This window comes from Microcaecilia unicolor, chromosome 4 (assembly GCF_901765095.1).
Source record: "Microcaecilia unicolor chromosome 4, aMicUni1.1, whole genome shotgun sequence".
Classification (NCBI taxonomy): domain Eukaryota; kingdom Metazoa; phylum Chordata; class Amphibia; order Gymnophiona; family Siphonopidae; genus Microcaecilia; species Microcaecilia unicolor.
This window is the reverse complement of record NC_044034.1, coordinates 301740382-301758478: the sequence shown is the minus strand read 5'-3', so window position 1 is coordinate 301758478 and position 18097 is coordinate 301740382. Positions and strand designations below refer to the sequence as shown.

The 18097-nt window shown below is 47.8% G+C and overlaps 1 protein-coding gene across 1 annotated transcript in view; it reads right to left on the bottom strand.

Moving 5' to 3' along the window:
- Positions 1-18097, bottom strand: part of LOC115469709 (disintegrin and metalloproteinase domain-containing protein 9-like) — a 188198-nt gene that overhangs the window by 115602 nt on the left and 54499 nt on the right. The window contains exon 3 of the mRNA XM_030202495.1: positions 13665-13754. Coding sequence (XP_030058355.1) covers positions 13665-13754 — 90 coding nt within the window. The remainder of the gene's footprint in view (positions 1-13664; positions 13755-18097) is intronic.

The window sequence follows — 18097 nt, the reverse complement described above, 5'->3', positions numbered from 1 at the left end:
TGCTACCAGGTATTACATAGTAAGGGCATTTGCTTTAAAACTTTGTTTTAATTCCTTTATACAGTCCTTACATGCTATTTTTTTTGTTGTTGTTCTGTTTGAATGATTTTTTAAAGAAAATAATGTCATGCAGCTCTTTTCTGCTTTATGGGTGAAGGAAGCAGTTTCATGGAAGGAATACTTATAAATTTCCTATCTGCCCTAAGATTGGTGAATTTCTGGCCCTTTGTCCCACAGGCTCAGGAACTGAGCTGGATTGCTTGGTGTCTTTGGTTCTTTGTCTATGGTTCTATGTTCTATGTCTAGTTCATACCTGCTTATTTTCGAACGAGAAGGCGGCCATCTTCCAACACAAATCGGAGAATGGCCGCCGTTCTCCCAATACTGTCCAAATCAGCATAATCGAAAGCCGATTTTGGCTGGCTTCAACTGCTTTCCGTCGTGGAGCCGTGAAAGTTCACAGGGGTGTGTTGGAGGTGTAGCGAAGGCGGGACGGGGGCGTGGTTAACATATGGCCGCTTCAGGCCATAATGGAAAAAAGATGGCCGGCCCTGACGAGCATTTGGCCGGTTTACTTGGTCCATTTATTTTTAGGACCAAGTCTCAAAAAGGTGTCCCAAATGACCAGATGGGCCACCGGAGGGAATGGGGATGACCTCCTCTTACTCCCCCAGTGGTCACCAACCCCCTCCCACCCACAAAAAAAAAAAAAAAAAAAAAAAATATATATATATATATATTTCTTTTTTTTTTTTTTTGCCAGCCTCTATACCAGCCTCAAATGTCATACTCAGCTCCATGACAGCACAGTGTGCAGGTCCCTAGAGCAGTTTAGTGGGTATTGCAGTGCACTTCAGGCAGGCGGTCCCAGGCCCATCCCTCCCCTACTGTTACACTTGTGGTGGTAAATGTGAGCCCATCCAAAACCCCCCAAAACCCACTGTACCCACAGTAGGTGCCCCCCTTCACCCATAAGGGCTATGGTAGTGTTGTACAGGTGTGGGGAGTGGGTTTGGGGGGGGGGGCTTAGCACCCAAAGGAAGGGAGCTATGTTCCTGGAGCAATTTGTGCAGGTCCACTGCAGTGCCCCCTAGGGTGCCCAGTTGGTGTCCTGGCATGTGAGGGGGACCAGTGCACTACAATACTGGCCCCTCCCATGACCAATGCCTTGGATTTGGCCGGATTTGAGTATGGCCGGCTTCGGTTTCCAATATGGGTGAAATCCGAGGCTGGCCATCACTAAGTCCGGTGATCTCAACATTTAGTTCGACCTAAATGTTGAGATTTGGCCGGCCCAACCGTATTATCAAAACAAAAAATGACTGGCCATCTTTTTCAATAATACGGTTGGCTCCGCCCCTTCACGGAGCCGGCCCCAGAGATGGCCGCCCCCGTTGATTATGCCCCTCTATGTTAGCTTTAGATCACTATTTTATGAAACATATATTGAATTTGATATTGTGTCCTATTTATTCATAAGGACCCTTGGTGGTGGGGTATGTTTTAAACTTAATTTTAATACTGAACAATAATTTTGTGGAGATAGTGTAGACATTTAGAGAAGTAGAGGCTGGTGCAGTTTAACCTGTCATCACAAATGCTTCTTTAATGTTTATTTCTGATCTGATGAAGAGGGCTACCTTCGAAAGCTAATCAAAAAAATGTATTGTTAGTCCAATAAAAAAGGTATCATCTTATTTCCATTCTAGGTTTTATTTTATTCTATTTCTATGGATTACCTTTGAATGCTTAAAAAGTTCAATTGTTTCTACCAGTTGTGTTACTCTGTCTGTTATAATATGAGCATGTTTTGAGGCTATGGGCCCCTATATTTCAGTTAAGCTCAACTGAATCGAATCCAAAAACCAATTCATATGAGCAAATCAAACTGAATCGAATAGAAAAACGTTTGAGTGAATCAGACAACTGTACTCCAGTCTATCCGAATCTGTCTTGTCATTTGTAGACATAGACCTTAAAAATCTGCCCAGCTTTGTCCTCGCATTCCAAATTACTGGAGTTTTTGTCAAAATCCTATCCAGCCCATCCTAAAACTGATTGCTATATGTGGGACCCAGACCTTACAAGCCAGCCCTGAACCGGCCTTAGTTTTTAGAGTCAGAGTTTCCATCTAAGCATCACTTGATATGCAAACACATATGCAGCCCTTTAAGTTTAGTTTTTTATAACATTCATTTTCTTATTAGAGGTCCTCTGTGTTCATCTCATGCCATTTTTGAATTCCGTCATCATTTTTTTCTCCACCACCTCCTTTGGGAGGGCATTCTAGGCATCAACCACTCTCGCCGTGAAAAACAATTTTCTGACATTACTCTTAAGTCTACCGCCCCAACCTCAATTCATGTCCTCTAGTTTTAAACCATTTCCCTTCTCTGGAAAATATTTGTTTCTATATTAATACTTTTAAGTATTTAAACATCTGTATCATATCTCACCTATCCCTCCTCGTGTCTACGGTATACATATTCAGAGCCTTCCAGTCTCTTCTCTTATGTCTTTTGGCGCAAGCCCCATATCATTTTTGTCACCTTCCTCTGGACTGTTTCAGCCTTCTTACATCTTTAGCAAGATACGGCTTTCCAAAACTGAACACTCCAAGTGGGGGCCTCAAAAATGACTTATACAGGGGCATCAACACCCGATTTCTTCTGCTGGTTAAACCTCTCTCTCTCTATACAGCCTAAGGGAAAAAAAGCCTATGAGCACTTACCGCCACCAATTTGTAGGCAGTAAGGGGCTCATGTGCTAAGTCCCACTCTCATTGGCACACTCCCAGACACGTCCTCTCCATGATAAAATAAAAATTTTAGTGTGCGATTAGTGCACAATTTAACACAGGCCACCACCTTGTCACATTGTTTTGCTGCCTTCAGATCCCTATCTCCCCAAGGTCTCTTTCCCTGTCTGTGCATATCAGCCTCTCACCTCCTAGCACATACACTTCCCTTGGATTTCTACTTCCTAAGTGCATCACTCTACACTTCTTTGCAAAGAATTTTAATTGCCAACTTTAGACCATTCTTCAGATCCTTTTCATGTTTTCCACTCCTTTTGGGGTGTCCACGCTGCTACAAATCTTGTATCATCCACAAAAAAGACACTGACCCTTCTAACCCTTTGGCAATGTCACTCACAATATATTGAACAGAATCATCCCAGCACCGACCCTTGAGGCACTCCACTACTCACCTTTCCTTCCTAAATTCCATTAACCACCATCCTCTGTCATCTGTCTGTCACCAGTTTCCAAATCCAGTTCATCACTTGGGTCCTAACTTCAGCCTATTTTATTCAGAGCCTCTATAAGGAACCGTGTCAAAGGCTTTGCTGAAATCTATGTAGATTATATATCGCATGTCCTCGATCCAATTCTCTGGTCACCCAGTCAAAGAATTCAATCAGATTTGTTTGGCATGATTTACCTTTGGCAAAGAATTAAAACCATGTTGTCTCGATCTTGTAACCTACTGTATTTCCAGGAAATTCACTATCACTTCCATTACTTTTCCAGTAACTGAAGTGATGTTTACTGGCCTGTAGTTTCCAGCTTCTTCTCTGTCACCACACCTATTGGATTCCGAGAAATTCACTATCTTTTCTTCAGCATCGCTCCCATTACTCTTCCAATAACCAAAGTGAAGCTTACCGGCCTATAGTTTGCAGCATCTTCTCTGTCACCACTTTTGTGAAGAGGGACCACGTCCAATCTTCTCAAATCTCACAGAACCTCTCCCATCTCCAAGGATTTATTAAACAAATGTTTAAGAGGACCTGCCAGAACCTTTCTGAGCTCCCGCAATATCCTGGATGGATCCCTTCTGGTCTCATGGCTTTGTCCACCTTCAAAGTTAGAAGTTGTTCATAAACACTTTCTTCTATGAACAGTGCTATATCCACTCCATTCTCATTATGTACCTTTGCCAACCGATCATAGTTCTTCTCCAGGATTTTCTTCCATGAACACAGAACAGAAGTATTTGTTTAGCATGTTCGCTTTTTCCTCATCATTCTTCACATAGCGGTTCACAGCATATTTCAGTCACACAATTCCATTTTTAGTCTTCTACCTTCCACTAATATTTCTGAAAAAATTCTAGTCCCCTCTCCTTACATTTCTAGACATTTGTTCTTTCACTGGTGCTTTCACCAGACGTATATCTCTCTTGGCTTCTTTCAGTTTCATCCAGTATTCCTCTCTATGCTCCTCTTCTTAAGTTTTTCTGTATTTCATTAATGCCACCTTTTTTGCCCTTATTTTCTCAACCACTTGCTTGGAGAACCATATTGGTTTTCTTTTTCTCTTACTTTTATTTACTCTCCTCACATAAAGGCTAGTGGCCTTATTTATAGCTCCTTTCAGCCTGGACCGCTGCCTTTCCACTTGTATGTCCTCTCAGCCCATTAGCTCTTTCTTCAGGTACTCCCCAATTTTACTGAAGTCAGCATGTTTGAAATCTAAGATTTTGAGATTTGAGTGGCTGCCCTCCCGTTATAATAAACCAAACCATTTGATGATCACATACTTTCCACATTTGTGAGCACCAGATCCAGCATCGCTGCTTCCCTCATGGGTTCTGTTACCATTTGTCTGAGCAGAGCACTTTCAAGGGCATCCATGATCTCTCTACTTCTTTCCGATTCCACAGATGGTACTTTCCAATATGCATCCGGCAGGTTGAAATCTTCCAGCAACAGCATCTCCCATTTCTTTCCCAACTTTTGGATATTTGTAACCAGTTCTTTATCTAATTCCTCCGATTGTGTCCGAGGTCTGTAGACAACACCCAAATGGACAGAGGTTCCATCTTCTTTTTTCAGATAATCCATATGCTTATTCCTTTCCCCAGGTCCCTTGCATTTCAGTCACTGTGATATTGTTTCTCACATACAAATCTACTGTTCTACTTTTTCGACCATTTGTATTCTTCCTAAATAGTTTCTAGCCCAATATGTTTGCATCCCATTCATAGGGATCATTGAACCATGTCTCCATGATAGCAACAATGTCTAAGACTGCCTCTAACATCAGGGCTTGCAGATCATGAACTTTGTTGCTTAGATTGCAAGCATTCGTGGTCATTGCTTTCTAGCTATATTTCAGTGGCAGTCTCATCTTTTGTTTAGTTTTTTGTTTAGTCTCACTTCCTGCTGTGTTGGTAAGAAGTGATTTGCTAAGATTGTTGTTTTCACTGCTATCTTTACTACTGTCACATCTTGTCTTTAGCTGGGGGTGACTACTGGAAGTGACCTGCCTCCATATGCCACCACCATCTTCTAGTTTAAATGCCTAGAAACATATTGTCTGAATTTCTCACCAAGGGTTCTTTTTCCTACCACAGTGAGATACAGCCCATCATTACAATATAGTCTTGTTTTTCCATGTATTGTCCCATTTCCCTATGTACGTAAAACCTTCTTGATGACACCATGTTATGTTCTTCATCACACCAAGACAGTTTATGTTTATTAACATGTTTGATATACTGCTATTTCTAATATAAAGGTCAAAGCGGTTTACAAGGAAAACAATGAAAACCATTGGAAGAAGGAAACACCAGGTGTTAGATAGTACTACTACTACTTATCATTTCTATAGTGCTACTAAACGCACTCAGCGCTGTACACTTGAACATGAAGAGACAGCCCCTGCTCAACAGAGCTTACTATCTAATTAGGACAGACAAACAGGACAAATAAGAGATAAAGGAATATTAAACCAGATACAGAATTTGACTAGGAGCCAGTGGAGTTGAATGACTAAGGGTGAAGCTGACTGTTTCACGGGCCTTACACAGGAAAAGTGCAGCAGTGTTCTGGAGTGTTTGGAGCCACCGTAACTGAGAGGCTGGGAGACCAGAGAGGGTTGCATTGCAGTAGTCCAGATGAGTTGGGGATAGCAGGCTGGGTGAGACCTGCATTGACTGCTAGCATTGACTGAAAAGTGCCAGTGGCAAGAAAGGCAAGGGAGGCAGTGACCTTAAGATGGACTACCACTGGATTATTCCTGCCTGTCCTGGCCTAGAGGAGGGGTTGTAGCTGCTGACAGAGGTTCTGTATGGCAGCCCTAATAAAGTGGCACCTAGTAAGGCATTGCTGGTCAGTGAAGTCCAGGAAACAGGTCCTGGGTCTAAATACTCAGTACTAGGGGTATCTCCTTCTGGGCCTTGCCTCCAAACTCTCATCCACATACAGCAAAGTGTCAGCCACAATAGCATTCAGCACATCCATACTTGATGTGCAGGTGTTCCACCACCACAGGTGCAGCCCACTAAGCCCAGTAACACCACTGTTCACTCCTCCACCTACTGCACCCAGTGAGACCCAGCACCAGTACCCAGCACTCACTCTCCCAGCACCAGCATACAGTCCTCAAACAAACTGGAACAACACAAGGCACAGTGACAAACTGGGAGTGGAAAAATAGAGGAACAATGTAAGACAGAAGACAAGCAGGTAGGGAGTTTGAATGGGAGGTGTGGGGGTTTGGGGACAGTGAAGGTTTGGTAGGATAGGGGATGAGATACAGAGCAAGGGATGGGTGTGGCTGGGGGACTTGCAGATGTGGCAAGAACTTGAGGAGGTGAGACACAGAAGAGCCAAGGCAGGAATGTGAGGGTCCAAAGGTTCAGACTGGGCTAACAAACAAGGGTAACACACCACTCAGCAACTCTCCACTCTCCATACATTTTTCTTTCTGCGAATACTGGACTTAAATGGGGTTTTTTGTTCGAGAAAGACGTCCATCTGCCCCTTATGCCATTTTTTGCATGTTTTTGTCTTTTGATTATGAGCCCCTATATGTCTGCAAACAAGAGTAAGAAGGTTTAATAATTCTGATACAAAGTGTGCCTCGAGGATATCAAAGTAGACGACATCGTATTAACAGGTATTTTACTCATTATTACCTCTATGTTATGTTTATTAATGCAGAACAATCTATTAACTATCTATTCTCTAATTATGAAGGTCTATATTTACATTTACAATCAGAGATATTGTATTGATTGTATTGAAATAGATTGAATTGAATGATTCCCCCCCCACCCCAATCTAAAGCAAACCCTAATAAACAAAAAAACTAAAAGCAGTAACCAGCATATTATAGCACAGTTCAAGCACTAAAAACTAAACACATAAAAGACTCGCAGTTTCCATCCAGTCTGTCCAACAAGGTGGCCAGAGCCATACATATCACTCTGTGCAGATTACCCTACTTCTTGATCAGATACTGACATCACAAACAAGGCAGGTGGCAATTTACCACAATGCTAATCACATATAGGCAGATATGTAGAAGTATGAATGAGAGTGTGTATTAATTAAAATAATTCTGGAGTATAATGATGTCTAATATTGTGATTTCCACAAAAATATGAGATACATGATTTGCTTTTATGTATAGTGTAATATCTTCTATATGACATTTAGCGAATGCTACATACCTGTAGAAGGTATTCTCCGAGGACAGCAGGCTGATTGTTCTCACTGATGGGTGACGTCCACGGCAGCCCCTCCAATCGGAATCTTCACTAGCAAAAGCCTTTGCTAGCCCTCATGCGCACCGCGCATGCGCGGCCGTCTTCCCGCCCGAAACCGGCTCGTGCCGGCCAGTCTCATATGTAGCAAGACAAAGACTAGGGAAGACACAACTCCAAAGGGGAGGCGGGCGGGTTTGTGAGAACAATCAGCCTGCTGTCCTCGGAGAATACCTTCTACAGGTATGTAGCATTCGCTTTCTCCGAGGACAAGCAGGCTGCTTGTTCTCACTGATGGGGTATCCCTAGCCCCCAGGCTCACTCAAAACAACAACCATGGTCAATTGGGCCTCGCAACGGCGAGGACATAACTGAGATTGACCTAAAAAAATTACCAACTAACTGAGAGTGCAGCCTGGAACAGAACAAACATGGGCCTAGGGGGGTGGAGTTGGATTCTAAACCCCGAACAGATTCTGAAGCACTGACTGTCCGAACCGACTGTCGCGTCGGGTATCCTGCTGCAGGCAGTAATGAGATGTGAATGTGTGGACAGATGACCACGTCGCAGCTTTGCAAATCTCTTCAATAGTGGCTGACTTCAAGTGGGCTACCGACGCTGCCATGGCTCTAACATTATGAGCCGTGACATGACCCTCAAGAGCCAGCCCAGCCTGGGCGTAAGTGAAGGAAATGCAATCTGCTAGCCAATTGGATATGGTGCGTTTTCCTACAGCCACTCCCCTCCTGTTGGGATCAAAAGAAACAAACAATTGGGCGGACTGTCTATTGGGCTGTGTCCGCTCCAGATAGAAGGCCAATGCTCTCTTGCAGTCCAATGTGTGCAGCTGACGTTCAGCAGGGCAGGAATGAGGACGGGGAAAGAATGTTGGCAAGACAATTGACTGGTTCAGATGGAACTCTGACACAACCTTTGGCAAGAACTTAGGGTGAGTGCGGAGGACTACTCTGTTATGATGAAATTTTGTGTAAGGGGCCTGGGCTACCAGGGCCTGAAGCTCACTGACTCTACGAGCTGAAGTAACTGCCAGCAAGAAAATGACCTTCCAGGTCAAGTACTTCAGATGGCAGGAATTCAGTGGCTCAAAAAGAGCTTTCATCAGCTGGGTGAGAACGACATTGAGATCCCATGACACTGTAGGAGGCTTGACAGGGGGCTTTGACAAAAGCAAACCTCTCATGAAGTGAACAACTAAAGGCTGTCCTGAGATCGGCTTACCTTCCACACGGTAATGGTATGCACTGATTGCACTAAGGTGAACCCTTACAGAGTTGGTCTTGAGACCAGACTCAGACAAGTGCAGAAGGTATTCAAGCAGGGTCTGTGTAGGACAAGAGCGAGGATCTAGGGCCTTGCTGTCACACCAGACGGCAAACCTCCTCCATAGAAAGAAGTAACTCCTCTTAGTGGAATCTTTCCTGGAAGCAAGCAAGATGCGGGAGACACCCTCTGACAGACCCAAAGAGGCAAAGTCTACGCTCTCAACATCCAGGCCGTGAGAGCCAGGGACCGGAGGTTGGGATGCAGAAGCGCCCCTTCGTCCTGCGTGATGAGGGTCAGAAAACACTCCAATCTCCACGGTTCTTCGGAGGACAACTCCAGAAGAAGAGGGAACCAGATCTGACGCGGCCAAAAAGGAGCAATCAGAATCATGGTGCCTCGGTCTTGCTTGAGTTTCAACAAAGTCTTCCCCACCAGAGGTATGGGAGGATAAGCATACAGCAGGCCCTCCCCCAATCCAGGAGGAAGGCATCCGATGCCAGTCTGCCGTGGGCCTGAAGCCTGGAACAGAACTGAGGGACTTTGTGGTTGGCTCGAGATGCGAAGAGATCTACCAAGGGGGTGCCCCACACCTGGAAGATCTGTCGCACTACACGGGAATTGAGCGACCACTCGTGAGGTTGCATAATCCTGCTCAACCTGTCGGCCAGACTGTTGCTTACGCCTGCCAGATATGTGGCTTGGAGCACCATGCCGTGACGGCGAGCCCAGAGCCACATGCTGACGGCTTCCTGACACAGGGGGCGAGATCCGGTGCCCCCCTGCTTGTTGACGTAGTACATGGCAACCTGGTTGTCTGTCTGAATTTGAATAATTTGGTGGGACAGCCGATCTCTGAAAGCCTTCAGAGCGTTCCAGATCGCTCGTAACTCCAGAAGATTGATCTGCAGATCGCGTTCCTGGAGGGACCAGCTTCCTTGGGTGTGAAGCCCATCGACATGAGCTCCCCATCCCAGGAGAGACGCATCCGTGGTCAGCACTTTTTGTGGCTGAGGAATTTGGAAAGGACGTCCCAGAGTCAAATTGGACCAAATCGTCCACCAATACAGGGATTTGAGAAAACTCGTGGACAGGTGGATCACGTCTTCTAGATCCCCAGCAGCCTGAAACCACTGGGAAGCTAGGGTCCATTGGGCAGATCTCATGTGAAGGCGGGCCATGGGAGTCACAGGAACTGTGGAGGCCATGTGGCCTAGCAATCTCAACATCTGCCGAGCTGTGATCTGCTGGGACGCTCGCACCCGCGAGACGAGGGACAACAAGTTGTTGGCTCTCGTCTCTGGGAGATAGGCGCGAGCCGTCCGGGAATCCAGCAGCGCTCCTATGAATTCGAGTTTCTGCACTGGGAGAAGATGGGACTTTGGATAATTTATCACAAACCCCAGTAGCTCCAGGAGGCGAATAGTCATCTGCATGGACCGCAGGGCTCCTGCCTCGGATGTGTTCTTCACCAGCCAATCGTCGAGATATGGGAGCACGTGCACCCCCAGCCTGCGAAGTGCCGCTGCGACTACAGCCAAGCACTTTGTGAACACCCTGGGCGCAGAGGCGAGCCCAAAGGGTAGCACACAGTACTGGAAGTGACGTGTGCCCAGCTGAAATCGCAGATACTGTCTGTGAGCTGGCAGTATCGGGATGTGTGTGTAGGCATCCTTCAAGTCCAGAGAGCATAGCCAATCGTTTTCCTGAATCATGGGAAGAAGGATGCCCAGGGAAAGCATCCTGAACTTTTCTTTGACCAGATATTTGTTCAGGGCCCTTAGGTCTAGGATGGGACGCATCCCCCCTGTTTTCTTTTCCACAAGGAAGTACCTGGAATAGAATCCCAGCCCTTCCTGCCCGGATGGCACGGGCTCGACCGCATTGGTGCTGAGAAGGGCGGAGAGTTCCTCTGCAAGTACCTGCTTGTGCTGGAAGCTGTAAGACTGAGCTCCCGGTGGACAATTTGGAGGTTTTGAGGCCAAATTGAGGGTGTATCCTTGCCGGACTATTTGAAGAACCCACTGGTCGGAGGTTATGAGAGGCCTACCTTTGGTGAAAAGCTTTCAACCTCCCTCCGACTGGCAGGTCGCCCGGCACTGACACTTGGATGTCGGCTATGCTCTGCTGGAGCCAGTCAAAAGCTCGTCCCTTGCTTTTGCTGGGGAGCTAAGGGGCCTTGCTGAGGCGCACGCTGCTGACGAGAGCGAGCGCGCTGGGGCTTAGCCTGGGCCGCAGGCTGTCGAGAAGGAGGATTGTACCTACGCTTACCAGAAGAGTAGGGAACAGTCTTCCTTCCCCCAAAAAATCTTCTACCTGTAGAGGTAGAGGCTGAAGGCTGCCGGCGGGAGAACTTGTCGAATGCGGTGTCCCGCTGGTGGAGCTGCTCTACCACCTGTTCGACTTTCTCTCCAAAAATATTATCTGCACGGCAAGGCGAGTCCGCAATCCGCTGCTGGATTCTATTCTCCAGGTCGGAGGCACGCAGCCATGAGAGTCTGCGCATCACCACACCTTGAGCAGCGGCCCTGGACGCAACATCAAAGGTGTCATACACCCCTCTGGCCAGGAATTTTCTGCACGCTTTCAGCTGCCTGACCACCTCCTGAAAAGGCTTGGCTTGCTCCGGGGGGAGCGCATCCACCAAGCCCGCCAACTGCTGCACATTGTTCCGCATATGGATGCTCGTGTAGAGCTGGTAGGACTGAATTTTGGCCACGAGCATAGAAGAATGGTAGGCCTTCCTCCCAAAGGAGTCCAAGGTTCTAGAGTCCTTGCCCGGGGGCGCCGAAGCATGCTCCCTAGAACTCTTGGCCTTCTTTAGGGCCAAATCCACAACTCCAGAGTCGTGAGGCAACTGAGTGCGCATCAGCTCTGGGTCCCCATGGATCCGGTACTGGAACTCAATCTTCTTGGGAATTTGGGGGTTAGTTAATGGCTTGGTCCAGTTCGCCAGCAATGTCTTTTTTAGGACATGATGCATGGGTACTGTGGACGCTTCCTTAGGTGGAGAAGGATAGTCCAAGAGCTCAAACATTTCGGCCCTGGGCTCGTCCTCCACAACCACCGGGAAGGGGATGGCCGTAGACATCTCCCGGACAAAGGAAGCGAAAGACAGACTCTCGGGAGGAGAAAGCTGTCTTTCAGGAGAGGGAGTGGGATCAGAGGGAAGACCCTCAGACTCCTCGTCAGAGAAATATCTGATGTCTCCCTCTTCTTCCCACGAGGCCTCACCCTCGGTGTCAGACACAAGTTCACGAACCTGTGTCTGCAACCGTGCCCGGCTCGACTCCGTGGAACCACGGCCATGGTGGGAGCGTCGAGAGGTAGACTCCCTCGCCCGCACCGGCGAAGCTCCCTCCGCCGACGTAGTCGGGGAGCCTTCCTGGGAGGCGACCGCAGTCGGTACCGCACGCGGCACCGACGCCAGAGACCTCACCCCGGGCGATGGACCTGCCGGCGCCACGCTCGACGGTACCGGTGGCGCAAGCACCCCCGGTACCGGAGGGGTAGGGCGCAACAGCTCTCCCAGGATCTCCGGTAGAACGGCCCGGAGGCTCTCGTTCAGAGCGGCTGCAGAAAAAGGCATGGAGGTCGATGCAGGCGTCGATGTCAGAGTTTGTTCCAGGCGTGGAGGCTGTTCCGGGCTGTCCAGAGTGGAGCGGTCCTCTCGGTGCCGATGCCTGCTGGGTGCCGACTCCCTCGGCGACCCAGAGCTCTCGGTGCCGACACGGGAAGGGGACCGGTGTCGATGCTTCTTCGATTTTTTGGAACGAAGCACGTCACCGGCGCTTCCCGGCACCGACGAGGAGGACGTAGAATCCAACCGTCTCTTCCTCGGGGCCGAGACCGAAGAGGGTCGGTCTCGGGGGGGCTGTACCGCAGGAGCCCTCAGGGTAGGGGGAGACCCACCCGAAGGCTCACCGCCACCAGCAGGGGAATGGATAGCCCTCACCTGCACTCCAGACGAAGCACCACCGTCCGACGACATCAGCAGACGAGGTCCCGGTACCACCGACGTCGATACAGTCGTCCGATGTCTCAGCGCCGATGCATAGGGTCGATGCCTCGATACACTCGATGCACTGGCGGCCGAGGATGAAGGTCTGGACGCTGAAGACGTCGATGCACTCAATACCCCTGGTGCCGATGCCGACGAAGAGCCCGAGAACAAAACGTTCCACTGGGCTAACCTCGCTACCTGAGTCCGCTTTTGTAAAAGGGAACACAGACTACAGGCCTGAGGGCGGTGCCCAGCCCCCAGACACTGAAGACACGACGCGTGCCTGTCAGTGAGCGAGATTACCCGGGCGCACTGGGTGCGCTTCTTGAAGCCGCTGGAAGGCTTCGATGTCATGGGCGGAAAAATCACGCCGGCGAGATCAAAACTCGAAATGGCGAAAATTGGCACCACAAAAATAGGGAGAAGAAAATTTCGACCGAGGCCTAACTAAGGCCTACCCCGACGACGAAAGAAAACTTACCGGGGCGAAAAGCTCGAAATACGGGAAGGGAAAAACCAAAAGGGGTCTTCCCGAAACACTTCTCAAACTTTCTCTGAAGAAACGAGTCAAAAACGACGCGCGAGGTCAACTTTCCGGGGCACGAACGGCGAAACACGACCGTACCGAGCGCGGACAAAAGAAGACTGGCCGGCACGAGCCGGTTTCGGGCGGGAAGACGGCCGCGCATGCGCGGTGCGCATCGGCGCGCGAGGGCTAGCAAAGGCTTTTGCTAGTGAAGATTCCGATTGGAGGGGCTGCCGTGGACGTCACCCATCAGTGAGAACAAGCAGCCTGCTTGTCCTCGGAGAAATATTGTTATACCCAGTTTAAATTTAATAAAAAGAAAATACATAAATAAACAATGAATCCTAGCTGTCTCACCTTACAGTCTTTGCAACATATTCCAGAACCGCATTGTGCATCTTTCTTCAGCATACATTCTGGACCACAGCACGGGTCTGCTTTACATTCCTATAAATGTACAACACACAGAATAAGTATAGACTAAGGTTTTTGCTGTAATAACAAATTATATAATGTTATTATATGCTTATATATGATGAAGTCTACTTTCTACTAACCTGAATCAAACCGATTTTCAATTTGATTCACTCAAGGGATGTATTATTTAAAGGACATATACTGCAAATCAAACTTTCAAAGAGCTTAATTCTAGAATATTTGTTCTTGTAACTTCTAACACTTGAGGATAAACTGGGATAGCGAAGGATACATACCTGTAGCAGGTGTTCTCTGAGGACAGCAGGATGATTGTTCTCACACTTGGGTCGAAGTCCACGGCGGCCCAGGAACTGGAAATTTTCCCTCAGCAAAATTTTAAAAAGTTTGCTAGAGCCATCTTCCCGCTTGTCACGTGAGCGTTCCGCTCAGTTAAATCAAGATCATCCCACAAATTTCTCGACCTGCACTTCCCCAGTTGTAAAGGACTAAAATACAAGCAGATGCATGCTACTACATTCTCGTACATGGGCATGCAATTATGGAATGCCTTGCCTACAGACCTGAGAACAATTGACGAAACAACTATCTTTCGCAAATCTCTGAAGACATATCTCTTCAACAAGGCATACAATGAGAACTAATAGTCACACTAATCCACCCGACAACCCACTCAGTTAAGATAGCACACCTACTATAACTACCTTAATCATTCCTTTCCTTCCTCTTTCTACCCTTATTTAACCTCTGCACAATATTAACTGTATCTGTCACCCTGTAATGACAATGTTAACAAAACTATGTAAGCCACATTGAGCCTGCAAATAGGTGGGATAATGTGGGATACAAATGCAATAAATAAATAAATAAAAAGCAACAACAAAAACTCCAAAGGGGAGGTGGGCGGGTTTGTGAGAACAATCAACCTGCTGTCCTCAGAGAACACCTGCTACAGGTATGTATCCTTCACTTTCTCCGAGGACAAGCAGGCTGCTTGTTCTCACACTTGGGGTATCCCTAGCATCCAGACGCAATCAAAACAATGAACATTGGTCAATTGGGCCCTGAAACGGTGAGGATGTAACAAAGATTGACTTAAAACCAGAACAAAACCAGAATAAAAATGGGCCTAGGGGGGTGAAGTTGGATTCTAAGCCACAAACAGATTCTGTAGCACCGACTGCCCAAACCGACTGTCACATTGGGTATCTTGCTGAAGGCAGTAGTGAGATGTGAATGTGTGGATTGAAGACCACATCGCAGCCTTGCAAATCTTTTCTATAGTGGCTGACTTCAAGTGAGCCACCGACGTAGCCATGGCTCTAACACTATAAACCGTGACATGACCCTCTAGAGTCAGCCCAGCTTGGGCAAAAGTGAAGGAAATGCAATCTGCTAGCGAATTGGAAATGGTGCGTTTCCCTACAGCGACTCCCCTTCTGTTGGGATCAAAAGAAACAAACATTTGGGCGGACTGTCTGAAGAGGCTTGTCCGCTCCATGTAAAAGGCCAATGCTCTCTTGCAGTCCAAGGTGTGCAACTGACGTTGAGCAGGGCTGGAATGAGGATGGGGAAAAATGTTGGAAAGACAATTGACTGGTTCAGATTGAACTCCACCACCTTCGGCAAAAACTTAGGTGCGTGCGGAGGACTACTCGGTTATGATGAGATAGGGTGCATGCACTACCAAGGCTTGAAGCTCACTGACCCTATGAGCTGAAGTAACAGCCACCAAGAAAACGACCTTCCAGGTCAAGTACTTCAGATGGCAGGAATTCAGTGGCTCAAAAGGAGCTTTCATCAGCTGGGTGAGAACGACGTTGAGATCCCATGACACTGGTGGAGGTTTGACAGGGGGCTTTGACAAAAGCAAACCTCTCATGAAGCGAACAACTAAAGGCTGTCCAGAGACAGGCTTACCTTCTACCTGTTGATGATAAGTACTAATTGCACTAAGGTGAACCCTTATGGAGTTGGTCTTGAGACCAGACTCTGACAAGTGTAGAAGGTATTCAAGCAGGGTCTTTGTAGGACAAGAGTAAGGATCTAGGGCCTAGCTGTCACACCAGACAGCAAACCTCCTCCATTTGAAAAAGTAACACCGCTTCGTGGAATCTTTCCTGGAAGCAAGCAAAACTCAGGAGACACCCTCAGAAAGACCCAAGGAAGCGAATTCTACGCTTTCAACATCCAGGCCGTGAGAGCCAGAGACTGGAGGTTGGGACGTAGAAGTGCCCCCTCGTTCTGAGTGATGAGGGTTGGAAAGCACTGAAGGGAATTGTGAAAATCGATGGACAGATGGATTACATCCTCTAGACTCCCCGCAGCTTGATACCACTGGGAAGCTAAAGTCCATTGAGCTGATCTCATGTAAAGACGCACCATGGGAGTCACATGAACTATGGAGGCCATATGGCCTAGAATTCTCAACATCTGCCGAGCTGTGATCCGTTGAGACGCTCTGGCCATGGAAACTAGAGACAGAAGATTGTCTGCTCTTGCCTCTGGAAGATAGGCACGAGCTGTCTGTGAGTCCAACAGAGCTCCTATAAGTTCCAGATTCTGGACAGGGAAGAGATGGGACTTGGGGTAATTTATAACAAACCCGAGTAGCTCCAGCAGTTGAATAGTCCTCTGCATGGACTGTTAAGCTCCTGCCTCTGAGGTGTTCTTCACCAGCTAATCGTCAAGATAAGGGAACACATGCACTCCCAGTCTGCATAGAGATGCTGCAACTACTGCCAGGCACTTTGTGAAGACTCTGGGCGCAGACGCCAGGCCAAAAGGCAGTACAAAGTACTGAAAATGCTGTGTTCCCAGCCAAAATCAAAGATACTTCCTGTGAGCTGGAAGTATCGAGATGTGTGTGTAAGCATCCTTTAAATCCAGAGAGCATAGCCAATCGTTTTCCTGAATCATGGGAAGAAGGCTGCCCAGGGAAACCATCCTGAACTTTTCTCAGACTAGGAATTTGTTCAGGGCCCTTAGGTCTAGGATGAGACGCTTCCCCCCTGTTTTCTTTTGCACAAGGAAGTACCTGAAATAGAATCCCAGCCTTTTTTGCCCTAGTGGAACGGGTTCGACCGCATTGGCCTTGAGAAGGGCGGACAGTTCATCTGCAAGTACTTGCCTGTGCTGGAAGCTGAAGGATTGAGCTCCTGGTGGGCTATTTGGAGGTCTGGATTTCAAATTGAGAGAGTATCCTAACCAGACTATTTGAAGAACCCACTGGTCAGAGGTTATGAGAGACCACCATTAGTGAAAAAATTTTAACCTCCCTCTGACTGGCAAGTCGTCCGGCATGGACACTTTTATTGCGGCTCTGCTCTGCTGGAGCCAGTCAAAAGCCCGTCCCTTGCTTTTGCTGGGGAGCTACAGGGGCCTGCCCTGGCGCACGCTGTTGATGAGAACGAGCCCGCTGGGGATGAGCCTGAGAAGACTGTTGAAAAGGGGGAGTGTACCTATGCTTATTAAAAGCGTAGGGAGCACTCTTCCTTCCCTGGAAAAAACGTCTACCTGATGAGGTAGAAGCAGAAGGCGCCCAGCGGGAGAGATTGTGCATAGCAGTTTCCCGCTGCGTGATCTGATCAACCACTTGCTCTACTTTCTCACCAAAAATATTATCCCCCCAGCAATCCACTGCTGGACCCTATTGTCCAGGTCAGAGGCATGTAGCCATGAGAGTCTGCGCATCACTATACCTTGGGCAACGGTTCTGGATGCAACATCAAAAGAATCGTAAGCATCCCTGGACAGGAATTTACGACACGCCTTCTGCTGCCTGACCACCTCCTGAAAAGGCCTGGACTGCTCCGGAGGGAGCTTATCAACCAAGCTCGCCAGTTGCTTCACCGTGTTCCTCAAGTGAATGCTCATGTAGAGCTGGTAGGATTGAATTTTGGCCACGAGCATAGAGGCCTGATACACCTTTCTCCCAAAAGAGTCCAGGGTTCTAGATTCTCTTCCCAGGGGCACCGAGGCAAAGTCTCTAGAACTCCTGGCTCTCTTGAGAGCGGAATCCACAACCATAGAGTCGTGAGTTAACTGCGACTTCAACAAGTCAGCTTCTCCATGAATCCTATATTGGGACTCAACCTTCTTGAGAATGGTGGGAATAGTTAATGGTTTCATCCAGTTCTGCATAAGTGTCTCTTTGAGCACATTATGCAAAGGAACCGTGGATGACTCCTTAGGTGGTGAAGGATAGTCAGTGGTGAAGGATAGTCAAGATAGACTGGCTGCACCGAGTACACTTCAAGTCGCTGGGAGTCCTTGATGACATCGACGGAAAAATAGCGGCGGCAAAGTCAAAGTCCGTGATTGTGCCTAAAAGAGGAGCACAAAAAAAGGGGAAA